The 23086-nt window shown below is 41.8% G+C and overlaps 3 protein-coding genes across 6 annotated transcripts; 2 read left to right on the plus strand and 1 right to left on the minus strand.

Moving 5' to 3' along the window:
- The first annotated feature begins 488 nt into the window (after positions 1 to 488).
- On the plus strand, positions 489 to 10850 carry pbrm1l (polybromo 1, like). Of its 2 annotated transcripts, none has more exons than XM_074691493.1 (30): positions 489 to 627; positions 927 to 1101; positions 1217 to 1314; positions 1437 to 1584; positions 1709 to 1858; positions 2292 to 2408; positions 2502 to 2570; positions 2661 to 2759; positions 2835 to 2920; positions 3033 to 3124; positions 3210 to 3426; positions 3512 to 3653; positions 3738 to 3823; positions 3980 to 4259; positions 4374 to 4479; positions 4945 to 5584; positions 5750 to 5967; positions 6048 to 6239; positions 6333 to 6490; positions 6570 to 6812; positions 7008 to 7153; positions 7280 to 7437; positions 7550 to 7733; positions 7841 to 8048; positions 8138 to 8336; positions 8419 to 8574; positions 9308 to 9469; positions 9798 to 9862; positions 10072 to 10276; positions 10434 to 10850. In XM_074691493.1, the coding sequence occupies exons 2-30, from the start codon at positions 958 to 960 to the stop codon at positions 10595 to 10597; spliced, it is 4932 nt and encodes a 1643-aa protein (XP_074547594.1). In that variant the 5' UTR covers positions 489 to 627; positions 927 to 957; the 3' UTR covers positions 10598 to 10850. The 2 variants fall into 2 exon arrangements, with proteins under 2 accessions (XP_074547594.1, XP_074547684.1); XM_074691583.1 differs by having other exon boundaries at positions 8419 to 8490.
- A 142-nt stretch (positions 10851 to 10992) lies between these two features.
- stau1 (staufen double-stranded RNA binding protein 1) lies at positions 10993 to 17995 on the plus strand. 3 transcript variants are annotated; one of them, XM_074677055.1, is made up of 15 exons: positions 10993 to 11199; positions 12688 to 12989; positions 14084 to 14205; positions 14294 to 14450; positions 14562 to 14715; positions 14819 to 14990; positions 15112 to 15207; positions 15328 to 15540; positions 15623 to 15766; positions 15922 to 16068; positions 16187 to 16262; positions 16365 to 16684; positions 16798 to 16920; positions 17025 to 17104; positions 17221 to 17995. In XM_074677055.1, the coding sequence occupies exons 2-15, from the start codon at positions 12797 to 12799 to the stop codon at positions 17306 to 17308; spliced, it is 2085 nt and encodes a 694-aa protein (XP_074533156.1). In that variant the 5' UTR covers positions 10993 to 11199; positions 12688 to 12796; the 3' UTR covers positions 17309 to 17995. The 3 variants fall into 3 exon arrangements, with proteins under 3 accessions (XP_074533156.1, XP_074533173.1, XP_074533164.1); XM_074677072.1 differs by having other exon boundaries at positions 14294 to 14438; XM_074677063.1 differs by lacking the exon at positions 10993 to 11199 and adding an exon at positions 12401 to 12474.
- Positions 17996 to 18813: 818 nt separating this feature from the next.
- rdh20 (retinol dehydrogenase 20) lies at positions 18814 to 22301 on the minus strand. Its single transcript, XM_074675033.1, has 5 exons — positions 21762 to 22301; positions 20526 to 20624; positions 20057 to 20202; positions 19224 to 19358; positions 18814 to 19134 (listed from the first exon to the last, which is right to left on the minus strand). Exons 1-5 carry the CDS (start codon positions 22212 to 22214, stop codon positions 19014 to 19016), a joined length of 954 nt encoding a protein of 317 aa, XP_074531134.1. The 5' UTR covers positions 22215 to 22301; the 3' UTR covers positions 18814 to 19013.
- Positions 22302 to 23086: the final 785 nt, after the last annotated feature.

Genomic DNA, 23086 nt, shown 5'->3' on the forward strand with positions numbered 1-23086 from the left:
TACTTTAAGATCTGGAACAGTACTTTGGACAATTTTGATGTACAATGTTTGATATAAGTACAACGTAATGTAATATATGGGTAAAAGTCATGACTGCTTTGGGCTTCTGTGCCTGGCTCTTTTGCATTGACTCTAACATAAGTGTTATTTTACTCTACTCTTTCAAAAAATCCTTTAGAAGGCATATTCCTGTGAGTCATACAAGGAAGCAGCATCTTTTTTTAACCCATGTCGTATAAGAATGTTTGAATATAATGTCAGTGATTAAAAAAAATCATTAAAAAAAGCTTTTTCCTAAAAAAAAAAAAAAAAAAAAAAAAAAAAAAAAAAAAAAACAAACAAACAAAAAAAACTGTATTGGAAGAGGGGGTCTTCTTACAATAAAAATGACGTTATAGTGGATCCCATAGCTACTTTCTACAGTCACATCCAGCCCGGCCCAGAGTAGTGCTGCATTACCCCTCCTACACTGAAGGGGGCAGCACTCCTCAGACAGCGCTTCCTTACCTCGCACACAAACACAATAGAAAATCAACTTCCGGACTGGAGTTTTCAAACAAAAGTAGCTAGCCAGCTAGCCGTAACATTTTTTTGCTCAGGGAAACGGCAAACTCTGCTGAGTTTCGGGTAAGCTTTAATTAAATTGGCAGTTTTCTTGAGTTGTACCACCTTGTATGTGTTTGTGGAGGAATGTGAACATTTTGATTGGATGAGTTGGGAGGAAAGCGGTACGTGGGCTAGGTTAACATCTCTCGCTTTGTTTCATACAAGCGATGCTAACGCTAACCGGTTTAGTTATCTTTTCTTTGCATCCAACTGTTGAATGGTCCAAGTAGCATCGGATGCTTCTCCCTAGATTAAACTGAATGCTTATCAGCCAGGCTCAAAATCCACATTAGATCTGACCTCACTTTTTGTATCTGTAGCTAGCGGGCTAGCCTGTCGTTAGATCAGCCAATGATGTCAGCGAGCTCTAAGAGGAGGAGAGCCACCTCACCTTCCAGCAGCATCAGTGGAGGAGGAGATCTCGACGATGCCTCCTCTACACCTGGCAGTGGCAGGAAGCGAAGAAGAATTTCCAATGTTCCCCCTGTAGACACGGTAATAGCACCATATTATTGTGTGTTTATGCCGCGCTTTGTTATCTCCATTAACGTACTAAATGTTTGTGTTAGGCCAACGGCTGCTAACGCTTTTCATTACCTGTTCCCACAAGATTGCTGTTTGCCACGAATTGTTCAACGCTGTAAGAGATCACAAGGATGAACACGGAAGGCAACTAAGTGAACACTTCTTAAGGGTACCAAAGAGAAGGTACTTCACCTTTGTTACAATTGGATACCAACATTCATAAACTGTATATCAATCGCAGTGAAGTGTTGACTAGCAAGATGGAACATAAGCAGTGATGACCAGTTTCTGTGATTTTTCCCCAGGAATCTACCAGACTATTATGAAGTGGTATCTCAGCCAATTGATATGTCCAAAATTCAGCATAAGCTGAAGTCAGAGGATTATAATGATGTGGAGCAGCTTACTGCAGATTTCCAGCTCATGTTCAACAATGCTAAAACATTCTACAAGGTAGGGAGAAAAAAAAAATCCTGGTCGGATGACTGTTCAAAATAATGTTCAAGGTATGGATGTGTATTCCCGTGGTAATTCTTGAGGATTGTTTTCTTTTTTCATTCCATTTTCACTTATTCAGAATGACAGTGAGGAGTACCAAGCTGCATGTAAGCTTTGGGTGGTATATTTGCAAACAAGAACTGAGTTTGTTCAGCCCGGGGACGGAGATGAAGATGATGAAGATGGTGATGACATGATGGATAATCCAGGAATGTCAACAGAAGATGAGGTAATTCCATTGCCCTTCAAGTTATGCTGTTGAGTCATGTTTTTTTATATTTTAATAATAATAATAAAATTGGATAACTCCTACATATGTTCTGTGGAATGATGCACAAGTTTTACAAGGTAACTGTATGGAAGAACAGCCAGTGGTTTTGTATTATACATTTTATTTTGTGTAGTTTGTGTACTACGCCCTGTAGTTATTTTTTCCATTATTTAAGGTTTGATGTTATTTTGAAACAATGTCCCAGTCAGTTAATAAATACTGAAAGTCCAAAGGGATCTTCGATTTCTAGAATCTGTATGGTTTCCTTACAGACAAATCTCAAGTTAAGAGCACTGCCAGGCAGATTGTGGGAATGTCTGGGTTGTTTTCTGCAGTTTGTGTGCATCCCTGCACAAACAGAAGAACTTATCTATACAAACTACTGTTACAGACCTCATCTGGCAGTTTGAAAGAAGTGTTCGAGCAGCTCTTAGAGGCTGTGGTGTCACACGCTGATCCCTCAGGGCGTCTGGTCAGTGAACTGTTCCAGAAACTGCCTTCCAAAGTGGTGAGTATCCAAAGATTCTTATTTGGAACTTTAATTGGTTTCTTCAGAATTTGTTTAACATTAGACATAAACTTTCTTGTCTGTCTTTCCTAGCATTACCCAGACTACTATGCCATCATAAAGGAGCCAATTGATCTGAGGACAATTGCTCAGAGAATACAGGTAGTCATTAAAACTGTTTGTTTAGAAAAATCAATTCCATACCTCTATAATTTATGTTTTGACTCACAATAATTTATTCAATTTTGACAGATTGGATATTACAAAAGTGTCAATGCTATGGCTAAGGACATTGACCTGATGGCCAAAAATGCCAAAACATACAATGAACCAGGATCTCAGGTTTTTAAGGTAAGCTTTTCTTCTTCATCATCTTATGTCATGTATGAAATCCTGAAACTCAACAACTATTTTCTCATTATGCAGGATGCTAACACCATAAAGAAAGTCTTTATTCAGAGGAAGACTGAACTTGAACATGCTGAACCAACCAAGTCTAGTCTTCGCATCAGGTACCAGCAAAAGCTCCTCTGTGTGTTATGTGTATCTGCAGTGAACTTATTTTATTTTGGAGAAGTGTTTGTTTGTGATGTGCATCATGTATTTCTAACTGTGACTATTAAGGAATCGCAGATCAGGCCAAGGGGATCGACTCTCTGGCGTCAGCGTGGCTCTGAACTACGGCTCTGAGAGTGAGGACGATCCTGTGCTATCCGGTAAGTACCAGCAGCTAATCCTTATATCCACTTCCTCTCCTTTTAAAAAGTTAGTTTAAACTAAAATGATCCAAAATGTTTGCAGGCTCTGTGTGCTATGACGAGGGTGAATCTGAAGCTGAGAGCCAGAGTTCCAGCATGGAGATGAGTAACCCCATCTTCCAGTTGTATGAAGCTGTGAGGGGGGCCAGGAACAACCAGGGTCAGGTCTTCTCTGAACCTTTCCAGCAACTGCCGTCACGCAGGGAATATCCTGATTACTTTCAGCAGATCAAACAGCCTATTGCTCTGCAGCAGATCAGGTAAGGAAGGGGCATTCAGGAGAGAACTGCTTTGTGATAAATCTAAACTTCAAGCTCTTATTATCATTTCATTATTTTCTTTCAGGGCCAAGATGAAGAATGGCGAGTATGAAACTGTGGAACAGATGGATGCAGACCTCAACATGATGTTTGAGAACGCAAAGCGCTACAACATGCCTAACTCAAGTATTTACAAGCGAGCTTTTAGGCTGCAGCAGATCATGCAGGTAAAGATGTGGTTAGTAATTGAAAAAGTCTTCTCTCCAGTTGGATGAATTCATTTAATAACTTTAACCTGTTTATTTGCAAAGGCAAAAAAGAGAGAACTTCTGAGGAGGGATGACGAAGATGGAGACAGCATTCTATCATCTGATGCAGGGAGCGTCAAGAGGAAAAGGTATGCAGGATTGCTTCAGTGGCACATTCATTTCTTTGTCTCATAAACAAAAGGAATGTATTTTTTCCTGCTGACAATACTGTGATACACTCAGAACTATTATTTGTGTAAAACTTTTGTATCAGAGCTTATTTATCCTCTACTTGGTTCATTTAGCCACAAGAAAAATGTGAAAAAGAACCGGATGAAGGCCCTATATGCTGCCGTAACCGAAGCTAGAGAGGTGAACACCAGTCGTCGTCTTTGTGATCTGTTTATGGTCAAACCATCTAAAAAGGACTACCCGGATTACTACAAAGTCATCCTTGAACCAATGGACCTGAAGACCATTGAGTACAATGTCCGCAATGAACGCTATGCCACAGAGGAAGCCCTGATGGATGACATGAGGTTGATGTTCCGCAACGCCAGGCATTACAATGAGGAGGGATCTCAGGTAAGCAGAGTGAGGAACGTAACATATGGAAGACTCGTGTTTGTGGTGAGTTAGTTCGAAGAAAAGAAGTGCTACATTTTGCTAATGTGATTAATTCCTGGTGGGTTCCTTAAGGTGTATAATGATGCGGATATTCTTGAGAAGATACTGAAGGAAAAGCGCAAGGAGCTTGGACCTCCCCCCGAAGAAGATGACGTGGGATCTCCCAAACTGAAACTAAGTGAGTTTGACTTTAGTCGTGGTTTGAGCACTTTGGCAAATGTTGGGTAAATCATGGTGCAGAGGCTGCTCACAACTCATTACCAGCCTGTGACAACTTTGCAGTGTTTTGGTGATCCAGCAAATTTACTTGAGTAAATCATTTACAAATTATGTTTTTACAGCTGCAGTACTTAGGCTGTGTAGACAAATGCAGACTTTTTTTAAACATCAGCCCAGAGTTTTTACACAGGCTATGTTCTGTTGTTTTTGCCACTGATCTGTCTTTCCTTGCACACTGAAAACTAGCTTAAGTATACCAATTATCTTGAAACCCTTCAGACACAACTGTATAGACATCAGCCACCTAGACACTTTTGTTTCTTTTGAATTGTCTTGTGTGGCTATTTTCACTATTTTTTACAGCTTGAGTTCTGATTTGAAAACTTTGTCTCATTTTGATCAAACTGTTATTTTTCTCTTCTAGGAAAAAGTGGTGTTTCTCCAAAGAAATCTAAATACCTCACCCCTCTCCAGCAGAGGCTGAATGAGCTCTATGATGCTGTGCGAAACTTTACTGACCGCCGAGGTCGCCGTCTTAGCACAATATTCCTCCGTCTGCCATCTCGTGCCGAACTGCCTGACTACTATGCTACCATCAAGAAACCCGTTGATATGGAGCGCATCCGAAGCCATATGGCAGCCAGTCGCTACCAAGACGTGGAGGCCCTGGTGGAGGACTTCGCTCTCATGTTCAACAACGCCTGCATGTACAACGAGCCTGAGTCTCTGATCTACAGAGATGCTCTTGTGCTGCACCGCGTGCTGCTAGAGACCCGTAAGCAGCAGGAGGGAGGAGAGGACTCAGGGCCCCCTGCTGTTGGACCTCTGGTACGGGAGCTAATCAGGAACCTGTTTGTGTCAGTGCTGGGACACCAGGATGAAGAAGGACGATGCTACAGTGACTCACTGGCTGAGATTCCTGCCGTGGATCCAGCTGCTCCTGAAAAACCTCCTCTTAACTTTGATGTCATCAGGATGAACGTGGACCGTGGTCGTTACAGGAGGCTTGACGTCTTCCAGGAGCACATGTTTGAAGTGCTGGAGAAGGCCCGGAGGCTACACAGGTACACAACTTATTTTGAAAAGGCCTCTGCTTGAGCCACATTAGGCTTTAAGAAAGTGTTTTATCCAAATGTTTGCTTTTCTTTGGCTGGTGTAGTTCACTCCTTCTTTTAAAATCAGTTTCACCAGACAACATGAGTGTAAAAACTTATCATTTTCTATTGTAGGACTGACTCAGAGATTTTTGAGGATGCTGTGGAGCTCCAACAGTTTTTCATCAAAATCAGGGATGAGCTGTGCAAGAACGGAGAGATTCTGATCTCTGCCGCAGTCAACTACACGTTAAAACACCTGCACAGTGATGTGGATCAAGAAAAAAGGGAGAAAATTCCAAAAGAGATCGAGGAGGACAGGAAGAAAGAAGAGGAGGAGGAAGTGGAGAAAGGTTTGTAGAAATGAAATTATTACACGTTTTAAAAATGACAATGATTTGATCTTAATTTCAGATTATTGTGTGTTTTATAGAGAGTGAGAAAGCAGTGGACCAGCCAGGAGAGCCATGGCAGCCAGAGTTGGAGACAGAGCGTGAGTACATCCAGGACTGCAGCTTTGAAGACCGTACTTACCATGTTGGGGAGTTTGTCTACGTGGAACCATCAGAGCCGAACCTGAAGCCACACATTGTCTGTATTGAGCGTCTGTGGGAGGATGAAACAGGTAAGACACAATCCGTCTTTGTACAATTTATATCATAACTCTTTAAAGAAAAAATTAATGCTTACATGTGCTTTACTTGGCTTGTGTATGAAGGAGGAAAGTGGCTCCATGGCTGCTGGTTCTATAGACCAAGTGAAACCTTCCATCTGGCAACACGCAAGTTTCTGGAAAAGGAAGTCTTCAAAAGCGATTACTACAACAAAGTATCCATCAGTAAAGTTCTGGGCAAGTGTGTTGTCATGTTTGTGAAGGTAAGAGTCTGAACAGAGCTTTAACACCAAAATAAAACCAGTGTGATTTCATTTAACGCCGTATCTTTTCATTTTGTAGGATTACTTCAAAATGCAGCCTGAAGGGTACAGAGCAGAGGACGTGTACATCTGCGAATCCCGCTACACTGCCAGGTCCAAGTCCTTCAAGAAGATCAAGATTTGGGCAATGCCCCCAAGCTCAGTGAAGTTAGTTCCTCGGGATGTGCCTCTGCCGGTTGTCCGTGTCGCTTCCATGTTCGCCAAACCTGACATGGACAAAATGACACTTTCATACTCCGGGAGTGGCAGTTTCGTGGATAAGGTGACCTGACTCTACTTCTCCTAGAGTTGCTTTTACAAGATTAATGCATAGTATTTTGAATGTTTTGTGTTTTCTTGAGTTCATGTGTGCACAAGAGGAATTGACTTCAATTAATGCCTGAAACTGTATTTCCAGATTCTGTGTTCAGTGCTCGTGCTTATTAACAAAAACCTGAGAACTTTTTTTTCTCTTTAGGAGAGAGAGGATGTCCCAGTGGAGATGAGCGGAGCGGAGCCCGACTGTCAGCACTACGAACAGTTACGCTTCAACAACACGTGGGTCAAAGTAGGAGACTGTGTTTACATCCAGTCTCATGGTCTGTCTAAACCCAGAGTTGCCAGGTGATTAATATCTTCTTTTCACCCTCTCAACAACACTCACCACACAAAGACATTCTACATCATTGCACCAAAGTTTTTAGAGAGTGATTTTTTTTGGTGACATCTTCCATCTTGGCTGGGCTGCAGGATTGAGAAGCTGTGGGTTCAGAATGGAACTACTTTCTTCTTTGGACCCATTTTCATTCATCCTGAGGAAACGGAGCATGAGCCCACAAAGATGTTCTACAAGAGGGAAGTGTTTCTGAGCCATCTGGAGGAAACTTTGCCCATGACTTGTGTCATCGGTATGACTTGATAACAGCTAATGTTTCAAACAGCAACTAGAAATATGAAGTTTTGCCCTCACACCCAGACCCCTTTCGTGATAACCTTTCTTTTTCTTTTTCTGCTTTCAAGGAAAATGCATGGTGTCTTCCTTTAAAGACTTCCTGTCATGCAGACCCACTGAGATTCCAGAAGAAGATATCCTACTGTGCGAGAGCCGTTACATCGACACAGAGAAGCAGATGAAGAAGTTCAAGGGTCTGAAACGCTTCTCTTACTCCTCCAAAGTAGTGGAAGATGAAATCTACTATTTCAGGTCAGTCAGCAGGACATAGCACCAACTCTTTTTTTCAAAGCTTTGCATCTTTTTCCCTCATGTTTGTACTCTTAGTAATTTACCATCCTGTAAATATCTTTGATTAGAAAACTGATGGTGCCCCAGAAGGAAGCTTCACCCCTTTTGGATAAGAAGATAGATGAGCTGGAGTTAAAATTGGCAGATCTTGAAGATGCTGATGATGATATGGATGACATGGATGACGAGGAGGAGGCTCCAGCAACGCCCTCTATGCCTCAGCTTCAGACCTCACATGCAAGCGATATGGACACAATGCCGTACACGCCTTCTCAGGTAGTCCACAAACATCAAACCAAAGGCTTGTACCTCCTGTTACTGAAGTAAAAAAGCAACTCAGACACTGTTGTTCTTTTGTTCTTCAGTCTACACCAAAGGTGAAGGGCTTGTCAAAGAAGGAAGGGGCCAAGAGGAAGATGAACATGAGTGGCTATATCCTGTTCAGCAGTGAAATGCGAGCAGTCATCAAAGCTAGACACCCAGATTACTCCTTTGGGGAGCTGAGTCGACTCGTGGGCACTGAGTGGAGGAACCTTGAGGGTTCAAAGAAAGCAGAGTATGAGGGTGAGTAGAGGCTAATTCGTAGGCATTTAGGATTCATGATGGGAACTGAAGTAAAGTCAGAACTGCCCTTTTTCTTCTGCAGAGCGCGCTGCCAAGATAGTGGAGCAACAGGATCGAGAGAGACCAGTCCAGAAGCAAGCATCCCCTAGAGCAGGTACCCCCATAGGGGCACTGATGGGGGTGGTGCCTTCGCCTAGCACTATGGGAATGATAAACCAGACCATGACACCTGTGTCAGGTAACCCCTCTTAGAGGCAGCACGAGTGTTTGACAGCAAGGCAGCAGGGAAGTCAGGCTGGACTGTTTAAAAAAAGCATTATCCTCTTCATTTTCTAACCATGTTCGAGGCTACATTCCTAAAACATTATTCCCTTTTTTGCTGCTGTTTCTTATTGTTTTGTGTTTTTAATCTTTTTTTTTTTTAAACATTGCCTTCATATCTGAAACTGCATGATAGTAGTTGCATGATTTATTTTTAACCATGAATAACCTTTATTATTTCATTTATCTGTTTTTTTTTGTTATGCCTGCTAACAGCACAGACCTTTTTGGTTTTGTGTGCCTCTTTCACACAGGTAGCCTTAATGATTACCCTGTTTTGTTAATACAATGGTCCCTTGAAATCGCAGTCAAGTGTGCTGTCACATTTTGTGACCACCCGTGATCCTTCTCCCAACCCTTTCTTACCTTTCTCAAAACAAAGTTGGAAAAAGTATCATGAGAGGAAGCCATCTGGGTTTTTTTTTTTAAAAGGCACATTATCCCTTTTTGATGAAATAAACACAAAGCTTGATGGGAATGTTAAATTAGAAAGTGATTGGGAACCCAAACACTGCCAAAGTACTTCTGGCTGAAGGCGCCTGTGTGAAAGGGGCTACTGTGTGCAGCAGTAGTGCACGTTACCCTAGAGTCAGCTGCATGTCACTTATGCATGGATATGTTGTTGTCCTCTCCTCGCCCTCTTCCCCAAGGCATGATGGGAGCTTACGGCCCGCCTTTCATGCCCATGCAGGGCCCTCATGAGGGCTTGTTGAGCGTGGCCCCAATGCCACCTCACCCTGCAGGGGGGCTCCACCTGCCTCCTCACCATCTCCAGCAAGGTATGCCCGGGTACCCTGGCATGCCTCATCAGGGTAAGGGCCACACCTGCTCAGTCACAGCCTGTCGTGTCTCTCCTTGTTGGAGGGGTTTACCTGGTTCACAGGCGCCGCAGCCTGATCTGTCCACTGAGCAGACATTGCTCTCCTTCTCTAAAAGTGTACTCGCATTCCACACCTCAAACATACAGCAAACACATTGATAGACATAGTGCATGTAAAGAAAAACTAACACTCATCTGATATTCAGTAGTAAACATTTATAAGTCATGTTTTAACAATGTTGTAAATCTGACTTTAACAACGTAGTGTAGAGTGAACTGCATTCACTTAAGTCAAAGAAATAAATATTGTTTTCTCACAGGTATGATGGGGCCTGGAATGAATGGCATGGCAGGAAGTCCTGCACAAGGAAACTATATGCAACAGGTGAGGATTGTTCTAGAAAATGAAAATGAGCTCACACACTTTGTGACATTTGAGTGAAATCATGTTTCTTTATAATCCATTATTCTTATTCTTGAATTCATGAATTACATGCTGCTATATTTAGCTACTGTTGATATATGTAATGTGATCATAATGTAGTATTGCAGTGTATCACCTTCTAATTCTTAAATGTTTGATTTCAATTGTAGCCTGGGATGTACAGCCCAGGACCACATGCTCCCCCACCTTATCCTGGACAGGGCCAGCCCTCACACTTGCAGCCCACCACCCCCATGTTTGTGGCTCCACCACCAAAGACACAGAGGGTACTCCACTCCGAGGCCTACCTGAAGTACATTGAGGGCTTGAATTCAGAGTCCAGCACTGTCAGCAAGTGGGACCAAACACTCAGAGGTGAGGGTCCTTAAAAATGTCTTTTTGTTTAACGTTGTAGACGGTATATCATAACCCAGATGCAGTTATTATATTTAAGCTTGGTTTATCAGTTTGTCCTCTGGTTAAATTCTGAATTAACAACATCAAAATCCTTTTCTTTCTCTTTTTTTGACAGCTCAACGACGTGACGCTCACCTGACCAAAGAGCAGGAGAGCCGACTGCCAGCTCATTGGCTAAAAAGCAAAGGAGCCCACACCACAATGGCTGATGCGCTGTGGCGTCTGCGTGACCTGATGCTGAGAGACTCTCTGAACATCTGTCAGGCACACAACCTGTAACTTATTGAACACTGACCACAATAACCAGCTCACTCACTGCTCTTATCCTCAAGCTACAGAGTTTTAGGAAGGATTATAGACCATAGAAGCAATATTTTCTAGTGAATCATGATCAATTTTATATTTATTAGCCTGAAATAATGAGCTTAATAGTTCCCTGTGTGTGCGTTTCCCTTTTTTTTACAGACTGGTTTAATGATGCTGCAAAAACTGTGATTTTTGGCTTATTAAAACTACAAAATAAAAATTTGGAACACCATGTCCTTGCAATGTTTTTTTTCTGTCTGTAATTTGGACATATATGGCTCCAAAACAGTTAATTCTGTGCTTGTAACAAAAAGACTTGCCTCTCCACTATCCTCTGTCTTGAATCATTTCCCTTCCTGCCCCTCGGTCTGCGTCACTTCCTTAGTAGACAATCCAGATAGGGCCATTCTCTTTAGTGTTTGCCCTGTTTTCCTAATGTCCATCTCCACACAGCCCGCATTTTGATAGAAAAATAACATTAACCTGCTCTTGAAACTGGCTGCAAACAAATGCAAACGACCATAAATGCACTTGTACCATGAAGTAACTAAAAGCTGCACAAAAGGAACGACGAGGTGAGGTTTATTTTGTGGTTTGTGCGGTGACTTGTCGGGGTTAGCTAGCTAGCAAATCGCCGGGTGCTCCCAGACTCGCTGAGACTTTTGAAATTAGAGCTAATATTGAAATAAAGTTGTGTCATGTTCTGTTACTTCTGGGTTACGAGTGCATTTTCTTGAAGACGTCTTTAGTATTGCATTTTGATTGTCCTTCGGACAGGTAGTCCAGTTTTACCCATCCTTGCCCCAGTAGCTAACGAGCTAACGAGGTTTTCTAAGAAAGATTTGGTAGCTAGCTGGAGACCTGGTTTCATGTTGCAAGAGCAAGTCAATGTCTTGGTGACAGTCTTATTTTTTGCATGGGTAGTATTCTTTCTGGGAAACCGGAAAGGCATGTGTTTCTAAAGACAGTCACAAGTGTAATAAATGTTTGCAAGCGGCCGGAGCTCTTTGTTTTAAGGTACAGCGACTAGCTACCCGGCTAATCTTTGAAAACAACCCAAAGCTTAGGTTGACGTTAGTTAAACAATGAGTCAGTTTTGTGGCAGCCCTTAGTGAAAAAAGCACGCGTATTTCCACTTTGTGCAAATGAATTTCGTTGTGTAAAATCACTGTGAAAAGGGCCTACAAGAGCCATGCAAAGCCAGACACCTCCCAACCATTCACCTTCACCTGGAGACCTCGAAACCTTTATTTCCATTCATTCGCACCTTTGGTTTGAAACTCAGGTTGGAGCAGCTTTTGAGGTTTTGAGACACACGTCATTCATGTCGTTTCGTTGTTTCTTTCACGGACTTGCTGTGACTGAGCAGGTAACTGAGGTGGTCTCTTCAGAAGAAAAGGTGTTTTTGCCCTGACCACAAAAACCTGTGGAGTTCACCGACCAAACAAACTGTTCAATCTGACTGTGTCCTGAGAATAACTTCTTTTGAGATCTTATCTTAAACAAAAACTAGTTCTCTTTGTTTGAAACGAATAGGTGCATCAGAGCTCACCTCTTTACTTTCTCACTTTTGTCATTTATAGTTTTTGCACAAAGGTTAAAGGTGATTACTGACTTGCTAGTAACAGGATGATGTTAACATTCTGAAGGCTATAATCTTGTTCCAACATTAAGGCTGTCAAGAATATTAGGCCGTGTAATAAATATGGTAATGAACCCCTGTCACTTCACATTGAATATAATTTGCCAAATATTTGTAATACTTTTTTTTTTTACGGCCATTGTCGACCAGGGAGTCCTTGAATTCCAAAGAAATGCCCTAACCTCCATCCTTACACAGCATTCTCGAGGTACTGAGTTTTTTCCAGATCAGAATTTGCTTTTAGTCTATTTAAATAATACACAAATAATTAAAACCTACATGTATCTGAAACTCAGAATACTGAACATGAAATTGAAGGATGTACTTCTGAAGCTGGATTTTGCTCCTCAGTTGAAATGAACACAGATTTTTAGTATAGGTGACAGTGACATTTCTTGACATTTCTTTCCTTTTTTCACAGGAAAACGCACCTTCAATCCTCCTCAAGAAGCAGTTCCTACAATTTTGGCATTCACCAGTGCTGCACTACAAAGATCTTATCTTGAACCTAATCTACGATTGACTGAAGGATGTCCCAGATTCAATTTCAGTGTCCAGCTAGCCCCATGCCTGCTACCCCAGCCCCGCTGCAGCTGGGGCAGCCACAACCTGGCTACAGTATCCCCTGTGCCACGGGCACCCTGCCCTCAGAGAGTGCGAGCCAGCCCATTAGGAGTTCGGCCCTCCCTGCAGGCTCGGCCACACCCTACAATACCACCACAGGTTTGTTTGAATATGCACTGCCCCGCCATCAAAAAATGGTCACACACTCTGATATTTTGTAGGACCACCTTTAGCTTCGACTACAGCACGCGTTCGCTGTGGCATTGTTTCAACCAGCCTCTGCAATGTCACAGGATTATTATTATTTCCACCCAGTGTTGCATTCATTTTTCCCCAAGATCTTGCATTGATGATGGTAGCGTCTGACCTCTGCGCAAAGCTTTCTCCATCACATCCTAAAGATTCAATGGGGATTCAATTCAAGGTCTGGACTCTGTGGTAGCCATTCCATGTGTGAAAATGATGTCTCATGCTCCCTAAACCACTCTTTCACAAATTGAGCCTGATGAATCCTGGCATTGTCACCTTGGAATATGGCTGTGCCATCGGGGAAGAAAATATCCATTGATGGAGTAACCTGGCCATTCAGTATATTCAGGTAGTCAGCTGACCTCTTTCTGTGAGCACATACTGTTGCTGAACCTAGACCTGATCAACTGCAGCAACCCCAGATCATAGCACTGCCGCCACCGGATTGTACAATAGGCACTAGGCATGATGGGTGATCACTTCATCTGCCTCTCTTCCTACCCCAATGCTCCAATCACTCTAAAACAGAGTAAATTTGTACTCATCAGACCGCATGATCTTCTTTTATTACTCCACGGTCCAATCTTACGCTCCCTAGCAAATTGAAGCCTTTTTTTCCAGTTAGCCTCACTGATTTCTGACTGATAGCAGTCAGACTCTACCATCATCAATGCAAGATCTTGGTGAAAAATTAATGCAACACAGTCTTTTGACATTGCAGAAGCTTATCCAGGCAGTGTATATATTTCAGTGTTGCTGTTCGTCTTTTTAACTTTGGTTACATATATCACAGGTTTAATGAGTTTGCTTTTTGAATTAGGTTGAAATTGCGCATGCTCAGCAGGATCATAATTTTTAGGTGCTTTAGATATCATGATGGTGATCATAGCTCTACAGGTCTTTCTTAGTTTCAGACTTTTTGTCAGAGAAAGTAGAAATGTTTGAAATTTTCTTCATGTCAGTGTTTTCTTTGTTTGTCTTCATCCAATGTTTCTTTGGCACAGTATCTAACATGGCAAACCCTAAAGAGAAGACCCCTATGTGTTTGGTGAATGAGTTAGCCCGTTTCAACAAGATACAACCCGAGTATAAGCTGCTGTGTGAGCAAGGACCAGCTCACTCCAAGGTAACACAGCAGACAAACCAAACTGTTTTTTTCTTTTTATTGAAGCAGTGGAGTCCAAAATACTTCCTCTGTGTCTTGTCTGTGTCAGATTTTCTCAGTAAAGCTCACACTGGGAGATCAGCACTGGGAGGCGGAGGGGACCAGCATCAAGAAAGCCCAGCATTCCGCTGCTGCGTCAGCCCTTGCTGAGACAACACTACCCAAGCCCACCATGAGATCCCCTCGCAACACAGGCAAGCACCCAGGTGGGCTCTTCCCACAGATTCTGTTGAAGTGAATTCTTGGCAGAAAGCATTATCCTCATATTGAGCATTGTCTATATTTTATTGGTTTTCTATGTGTTGGCCTTTTGGCAGATGGCATTACACACACCATGGAGTTAAATGCACTATGTATGAAGCTTGGTAAAAAGCCTATGTATAAACCCATCGACCCTTACCCGGGGATGAGACCACCAAACTTTAACTATAACGTCCGGCCTCCAGGACCCTACCAGCGCTCTATGCAACAGTGAGTTTCCGCTACATAGAAATCCAAAAAGGCTGTCTTTCTTTCTTCTATGTGATTCTTATAGAGGAAAACAAACATTGCACATCTTCTTTTCTCTGCCCAGATACTACTACCCTTTTCCTCCAGTGGGACCAATGATATACCACATGGAGCTATCCATCGGAGGCCAGCAGTTTATTGGAAAGGGACGCACACGGCAGCTAGCCAAGCTTGAGGCTGCTGCCAAGGCCCTCAAGGTGCTGCACAAGGAGCCAATATTACAACAGATGCCAGAGGTGAGAGAAGAAGCACACACTCAGCAGGAAACTGAACAGAAACGCCTTGTTACCATTATACTCGGGCTTTATTGCTTTTCTTTAATATTTCTTCTTCATTGTGTTTTTCTGCTGCTGACAGGTGAACGGAGAGCTAGAGGAGGAGAACCTCAACAAGTCAGAAATCAGTCAAGTGTTTGAAATTGCTCTTAAACGCAACTTACCCGTTAACTTTGAGGTGATTTGTGCTCCATTTATTAGTTAAATGTCACGAAACCCATGAGTTGTGCTAGCTTTAAGTAGGGCCTAAATTAAAGTCTGTTCCCTTTCCTCATGTTTTCTCTCTGCTGTTTCACAGGTTTTAAAAGAAGAAGGCCCTCCCCACATGAAGAGTTTTGTAGTACGTGTTACAGTTGGAGAATTTACTGGAGAAGGCGAAGGAAAGAGTAAAAAGATTGCCAAGAAGCTAGCAGCAGCTGCAGTGCTAGGGGAATTGAAGAGGCTACCCCACATACCCAGTGTGGAAAAGACGCTGCCACGCATTAAAAAGAAAACCAAATCCATTATTAAGGTAATGTAAGCAGTCAGCTGGAACAGCAACAATCAACTCCGATCCAAGACATTTAGTGATGGCCATCCTGTCCCTTCAACAGCTCCAGACCAGCCCAGAATACGGCCAGGGAATGAATCCCATCAGTCGGCTGGCTCAGATCCAGCAGGCCAAAAAAGAGAAGGAACCAGAGTACAGCTTGGTGACAGAGAGAGGTCTGCCTCGCCGCAGGGAGTTCGTTATGCAGGTGATTTAATGATAAGAGACATGTACTCATCTGTGTCAGCTTTTGACATGCATCTGTAAAATGAAACTGTACAACTGCAGCTCTCCTCTTCTGCACAAGCAGAGCTTTCCTACTTTAACTTCTCTGATATGTCTGCCTCGTGTCCTCTGGCGCAGGTGACAGTGTGTGGCCAGTCTGCAGAGGGGATGGGACCCAGTAAGAAGGTGGCCAAGAGGAACGCTGCAGAGAAAATGCTGGACCTCTTGGGATATAAAGTGCCTCAGCCTCAGCCCCCTAAACCGGCACTCAAGACAGATGAAAAGGTATTTCTTCATCTGACATAAGCAGGTCCTGCAAACATGGAGGGAAAAGACTCCATTCTTATCATTTGAAAAATGTGTTTCTTTTTGTAAAGAAACCTACTGCTTTTGTCGTATTTAGACCCCAGTGAAGAAACCTGGAGATGGGCGCAAGGTAACCTTCTTTGAACCTGGCTCAGCAGAGGAGGTGGCCTTGTGTAAGTACACTTTAAATACATGGCTGCAGTCATTGTGAATGATCCGTCATCTTTTATTTGTCACACTGGTAGGGCTGAAACAACTTTGCTTGTCCTTTAAAGCATCCAAAGAGGAAGACTATCGTCTGCCTTACCTGAGCCACCAGCAGCTGCCTGCAGGTATCCTGCCCATGGTCCCCGAGGTGGCTCAAGCAGTTGGAGCCTGTCAAGGATCCCAGGCTAAGGACTACAACCGAGCTATGCCAAACCCAGGCAAGGCCACGATCTCTGCCATGATTGCCAATGAGCTGCTTTATGCAGGGACATCCTTGACTGCTGAGACTATCTTGAAGAATAAAAACAACATCAACCAGCTGCCCCTTGGACCCCTAACCAGGCCCTCAGAGCAGCTCAGCTATCTGGCATCAGTGCAAGGCCTACAGGTAACCTCTCCTCCTCATCCTCCTCCTCCAGACTCCAATGCTGTGTTAATGTTCATTCCATTTAGACTGAATAAAGTGGAAAAATGATGATAAAATGTTTTATTTACTTGCAGGTGGATTACACGGACTTTCCCAAAAACAATAAGAATGAATTTGTATCACTGATTAACTGCTCCTCCCAGCCACCACTCATCAGTCATGGGATTGGGAAAGATGTAGAATCCTGTCACGACATGGTGAGCTACAGAATAGATCACATCTGTTAAATTAGATAATATGATTTAGACTTTAGAAAGTTATATTGTTGTACTGCAGTAACGTGCTGTTGTCACCCCGACAGGCTGCGCTGAATATATTGAAGATGCTCTCAGACTTGGACCAGCAGTCAAACGAAAGGACCGGAAATGCACCAGTCTCTCGGTAAGCGATGACAAATAGTCAGTTAGTGTAAAGATGATTGTCACCACATTGACCATAGAAAAACAATATATAAGTGTTAAGAACTGATTCTGTATGTTCCCTCATTAATCCCACAGGTGTGGCAAGCAGGAAGCGGAAGGCGATTTGCATCTCAAACAGGCTAACTCAAGCACATTGGCACAGACTCTGGATGGCACTGTTTAGATGATCAGGTCCGGTTGTCTTTAAAAGCACTAGAGAAAACTCTGACACTGTGTTCTTCGTCAGCTTTATTAGGCTGCAGAAAGCTTTGGGCACCGTAGGCTCTAAACCGTCACTGTTCTTATTCACTGTACCAAAATGTTCACAGTTAAACAAGATTGATAGGAAAACAAATAGTCATTTCCCCTTGATGTTGTTTAATTGTACAGGTTATTTATTTTACTGCGTTGTAGAAAAAGTAGCTGCATCCTAGTCAATGAATTAGGGGTTTACTTGTTGAAAAACAAATTGAGAAATTAACTGTGATCCTGCTTTTGCTTTTCCTTACTCGTTTCTTCTCTGTCAGACCTTCTAACTGTTGTTTTTAAGTCCTCTACCCCCTTCTGAGGTGGTTGAGAAAACCCTTTCATAAGGGTTTGGACCTCATCTTTGTCTAGGGTGCAGCTGGCGAACCTTTGTTGATTTTCCTAGAGTGCTTTCAATCAACAACCAGTGTTAACAACATTACCATGGGAGGACTTTCTGACTAAATGTAGTGTGTGATGTAATGTGATGTTGTCTCTGCTGTGTGTGGCAGGGATGTTTCCCTGGTGCGTCAGTTTACCTCAGTACTCCTATGTCCTCCCCCTATGTCAACATCCCTTTTCTCTCCGATCCCCATGGTAATTAAACTTCTGTGCATACATGCACAAAACAAACTTCCGTTATCCAGTCTTTTTCTGAACCCTCTAGTATCTTAAAGGGATCGACTCATGGTATGGTAGTAGTAGTAATATAGTCAATAATGTAAATATTTAACACACTCTGTGCTATCACATTGGAACTCTTTGTTGCAAAAAAGAAGAGGACGAATGACACCTGCAGTTTCTTACTGTTTTACTCGAGGCTCTCTCAATAATCTCATAAAAAATGATGCAGAATTGCATTGTCTACTGTGAGTCCAGGTAACTTTTGTCAGGAGTTTTAGTCTTGAACCAAAAATGACAATGAAATTTAGCAATCCAATACCAGAGTGCTGATCAATGGAAAGTTTATGAGCTTTGGCAACAAATGTGATTTCATAACCTCAGTGGACTTTAATGTCAGCTAAAATTATTTGTGACGAATAGCCAATAACTCTAGGAAAGAATGAAGTGCTGGTAAATGGCTGTGTTACTCTTGACTTTAGAAAACAAAGTGGCCCCACACCAAATTCTGAACTTTTATTATTGATGGACGCATCTTTACTGCCCCAACTTACTTCCTTAGAAAGAAAACCTCAGCTGAGTAAAAAAATCAATTAATGTTTTCAATCACTTTATTCCATGTAAACATAATACATTTCAGTGCATACGCCTGACACATAAATGAGGGACATATAACTAAGACCCAGTTCCCCTTTAGGCCTGTCCAAGAATCAGTCATTGTCAAGTTTTATTTATTTATTTTACAGGTCAATGATGAAAAAAGTTTAAGGAGACTTCAGATTTAGCCTGAACATACAGAAATGCTTTTGTTGCACTGATGACCACTTGCCTGAGATGTCCTCTAGTACACTTTTCTGTATGATCAGACTCAGTCTGAAGGGCCTCACATTCTGACTTCTTGTTGCTTTGTATCTTTCTTAAGTTTATTACTCCTGGATGGAGTTTTTTTTTGTATTTTTTTAACCCTTTAAATTATTTTGATTGAATTGTAAGACTGTGACTCTCGAAGTAGTCCCAGAGGGTTATGACACCAATATAGCATTATCGGACAGTTGTTTCTTCTTGGTGTCGATAAAGGGGTACATACATTTGTCAGACCCCATGAAACGATATGTCACCACATTGGATTCCCATGGCAACAATCTGAAAGAGAATGGGTTATGCAGAGCATAAATAACTGATAAGCGTGAAGAAATGCAGTAAATACGGTCTAATGAATGGTTATAACTTACGCTCTGCTGAGGAAAGGCAGGTATGTGAGGCGGGGGATACACACTAATGGTTGGTCTATCAGGATGGCGTTCATGGCTTGTTCAACACAGTACTGGGGTTCCAGAGGGGGTAGGATGAACAGTTCCACTTCATCCCTGTCAGCACAACCAAAGGACAAAGAGGTGGTCACTTTTTAATGATAAGATTTGTCTAAATCGAGCCAAAGCCAAGGAGGCAGAAAACGCTTGTAAAATGAGAAACTGACTCTTTTTAAAGATCTGTCTTCAGTCATGTGAACACTCACAGCCCCTTTATATTCACCTTTTCATACCACTTCATACACTTATGGCAGAGATTGCAGAGATTAGTATGTAATTTATCACGTCAGTCTAATGCAGACTCAGAAAGTTTAATTAGTTCAATCTGTAGGACAGATGTATTTAACTTGGTTCAATGCTCTTATTTGTTTTTTCACCATTGATACCTCACTTACCCACCGCTGAGCTTTACAGTTGTGCAAGTGTAATTCCTGTCAGTATTAGAAGTTTACTCACTACGCATTTACACATTTATAATCCCATAAAAAATTAATCGTTTAGATCTATTTTTTTCCATTTGGTTTACAAAGTTAGACTCTACACCTGCACCCGCCCACACCGCCAAAATATTGTCATGAGGCTCATCCTTGTATAAAAGAATAGAAAATGTTAAATTAATACTGGTATCAGTTTTGGTAGTTAAAAAATGGGTCAGTTTATCATTAGTGTTGCAGTTAATTTTATTCCCAAAGGACAATTTGGCATTCGAATAGCAGGACTTAGGGTCAAAATCCCTGCCACTTTTCTCAACGTACCTTATCTTGCATCCTTCAAACATGCCTGTGTCAACGATGTAAGGACACACAAGAGTCGTCTTCACTCCATCAATCTCCTCAGCCAGCAGCTCATGGGCCATGGACTCATGAAAGCCCACCGCAGCAAACTTACTGGCACAGTAATCCTGTCTCCAACAAATATCAGAACTTGTGTAACTGTTTCTTAACAAGGAACTTGTCACATTTTATGCCTCAACAACCTTAAAACATCACTTCCCCAAAGTTCTTACCATCAAGTTTAAAGTTGCTGAATATTCTATTCATAAAAATGGTTGACAATTTTTTACTTTTAAAGAATGGATAAGTATAGAGTCAAGAAGATGGATAATAAGTATGAAGTCAAGAAAATCTGTATCACAGGAACTTGGGGGTCTCAGTAAGTGAGAATAGTGATGACAAAGGTGTCATTTGTTAGTGTTTCTGTGATATCACTCCCTCCCTGGTTCACCTCCACACAAGCAGTGCTGAAGAGACCGAGGACGCTGGCGATGGTCACGATGTGTCCATGATTGTTGGCTTTCATCTGAGGGAGGAAGGCCTTCACTGTCTAAGGGACACACACACACCCATACATACATTCATGAATACACACATCCTGTTATGTTAAGGCAGATTACTATGAGGCAACAAACATGCCCTGTTCATATGACTTGGAGTGACTTAAATGTTGCTCACTGTGAAGGAAGCTTATGTTGCACGAGTGGCTTTTTATTAAGAGGATTTATTAGAGTATAAAGCTATTCATGCTATGTTTTTAACATGTCATGTGTTCACAATGACATGCTCTGTACATGGTCTGATGCTGAAGAGATTATGTATGGTGAAATTCAAAAGTACATGCTTTGTTCATTTCAGTCAGTGCTGAATCATTGTTTGTGCTCTAACCTGAAAGAAATTGGGGCAGAATAGATTCGAAATAGCGATACAGTTTTCATTAAGAATGCACAATGAGAAGAAAATGCCACATTATTGAGCAGCTGTTTGTGTAGAATAAATATAGAGCTACACAGTCTATTTTGATTGTTGTGTCAGCCAAATTGACCTTTTGATAGAAAAAGGCATGACCAAAATTGCACTTGAATTGCTGGTAAAGAGTAAAAAAGTAAGTTTCTTGAAACAAGACTAATGCCCTACTACAAGAAATTAAACAAATAAATTTGTCCTACCCCACAGATTTTTTTTTCTCTTTACAGGAAATTCAGGCATTACTTTGTGTTTTACTCTATGGTTTTACTATATAAAATATCTTAAAATAAGACTGGACACATCAAGAGAATGTGACTTATATTGAGTCCAACAGATTTTTTTTTTCTTTACTAAAAAATAAACAAACAATTGATGAGACTTTTGTTTTTGTGATAAAAGGTTATCTCAGCAGCTAATAGTTAAATCAAGTGATAAAGAAGGATTATGAATCATGTATCATCTAAACATCTATTTTTAATCACAATGTTAATTTTAAATGTTCTTACTTATATATATTTGATGTCTGGTAGTTGTCAATTTGTTGGTGTCAGAAATTGTTATAAACCACCAGATAACATCAGACACCATTCAGATAGACTGTGTATCACTGATTAGCTGTCATCTTTACCAGCTTGTATTGGCAACAGGAAATTCAGCACTGTCAGAAAGGTTAGTTTAACTTTGAATTATGTTTTTTATGTGACCAAAAAGATCATACCCAGAAGAGGGCGTGGCAGTTAACCTTCATGGTCCTCTCCATCAGCTCGTCAGGACACTCTAACATGCGCTGCCCGGCCACCACTCCAGCATTGTTCACCAGAATGGTAACGTCCCGGCCCAGGTCCTTCCTCACCAGGTCTGCGTTTCGATACACATCCTCCCTGTTTGTTACGTCCACCGTGTAGGTGTAGGCCTTACCCCCCATCTCCTGCACCAGCTTGGCTGTCTGCTCATTAGAGTCACTGTTGACATCCCACAGTACAACTTCTGCCCCGTGTTTGGTGAATTCTTGAGCGAAGAGACGACCCAGGCCACCACCAGCCCCGGTGATCAGCACCAGCTCACCATCAATGGGTTTAGTGCGAGGGCGCAAGACAACACGCACTGAATTACGCAGGATGAAGTAGATCACATCCAGTAGCATCATCTGCAGGTCCATTAGAAAAATCATGGTGACTTTTTATTGAAGGGGCTCAATTGTTTGAATAAATATCCCTCAGTCTACAGCTGACTTACACCTGCTACCTGTAAGGGTGAGTTTCCTACCAACTAACTAAATATTAGATCTATGAAGATGCAGACAGCCAAGCTGGCCTTTCTCTCCTTCTGTGACTGCCAGGCAGCATCCCACGTTTATTTAAACACTGCTGCAGGATTAGAGGAAAATACCTTGAGCCCTGCGTAAACCTACTTCTGCTTTGAGCACCTAATGTATGCACTTTCACCATTACTGTGGAAAATAACATGTGTCACACAGCATTACACAGGATTTAAGTTTTTACAAGTGTCAGGATCTTAGTGGAACATATTCAAAGGTCATAGTATTAGTATACTGTACACGTGAGTAACATGAATTTCAACAGACACACATGAAAGAGACTAAACTGTTCATACACAGAACTACTACTGCACTTTGAGAATCTGTGTGAATGCCACAAGTTTTCACCTAAGCAGTGCACACTCAAGGTCAATAAGTGGGAATCAAAAAGCCACTTTACACATTCGTAACTCATCGAGCAAGCAATCAGACTTAATTACTTAAGCACTTTTGATACAATAGTGTGCACAGCAGTAAGCACATGAAGAGATGAGCTTGGGAAATACTGTCCTAAAATCTTATCAATCTGAGCAAACACCGGATGGAATAAATTATTAAACCTAGAAACTGGAATCCAACAGAGCAAAATAAAATGAACCAAAAAGAAATCAAAGATTTAACCTGTAAAGGAGAATAAGAAGGTATTATTCATGTGTTACTTGGTGGGAAAACAAAAATCTTATTGTGTTGGTAAGCCTGTCTACCTCTCTTTTAAATTGTGCCAC

This window comes from Halichoeres trimaculatus, unplaced genomic scaffold (genome assembly GCF_033239565.1).
Source record: "Halichoeres trimaculatus isolate MK-OKI-2021-1 unplaced genomic scaffold, fHalTri1.1 fHalTri1_scaffold_1, whole genome shotgun sequence".
Taxonomy (NCBI): Eukaryota; Metazoa; Chordata; class Actinopteri; order Labriformes; family Labridae; genus Halichoeres; species Halichoeres trimaculatus.

What these genes read in the sequence shown, in the direction of transcription:
- pbrm1l (XM_074691493.1), top strand. Translation starts at nt 958, where the DNA reads ATGATGTCAGCGAGCTCTAAGAGGAGGAGAGCCACCTCACCTTCCAGC. An exon ending in TGCCGTACACGCCTTCTCAG is followed by an intron (nt 8,049 to 8,137) that starts GTAGTCCACAAA and finishes TTTGTTCTTCAG; the next exon opens with TCTACACCAAAGGTGAAGGG. An exon ending in GACCATGACACCTGTGTCAG is followed by an intron (nt 8,575 to 9,307) that starts GTAACCCCTCTT and finishes CTCTTCCCCAAG; the next exon opens with GCATGATGGGAGCTTACGGC.
- stau1 (XM_074677055.1), top strand. Translation starts at nt 12,797, where the DNA reads ATGTCCCAGATTCAATTTCAGTGTCCAGCTAGCCCCATGCCTGCTACC. An exon ending in AAGGACCAGCTCACTCCAAG is followed by an intron (nt 14,206 to 14,293) that starts GTAACACAGCAG and finishes TGTCTGTGTCAG; the next exon opens with ATTTTCTCAGTAAAGCTCAC. An exon ending in TAGAATCCTGTCACGACATG is followed by an intron (nt 16,921 to 17,024) that starts GTGAGCTACAGA and finishes TCACCCCGACAG; the next exon opens with GCTGCGCTGAATATATTGAA.
- rdh20 (XM_074675033.1), bottom strand. Translation starts at nt 22,214, where the DNA reads ATGATTTTTCTAATGGACCTGCAGATGATGCTACTGGATGTGATCTAC. An exon ending in TCAGCACTGCTTGTGTGGAG is followed by an intron (nt 20,203 to 20,525) that starts GTGAACCAGGGA and finishes TGTTGGAGACAG; the next exon opens with GATTACTGTGCCAGTAAGTT. An exon ending in CTGCCTTTCCTCAGCAGAGC is followed by an intron (nt 19,135 to 19,223) that starts GTAAGTTATAAC and finishes ATTCTCTTTCAG; the next exon opens with ATTGTTGCCATGGGAATCCA.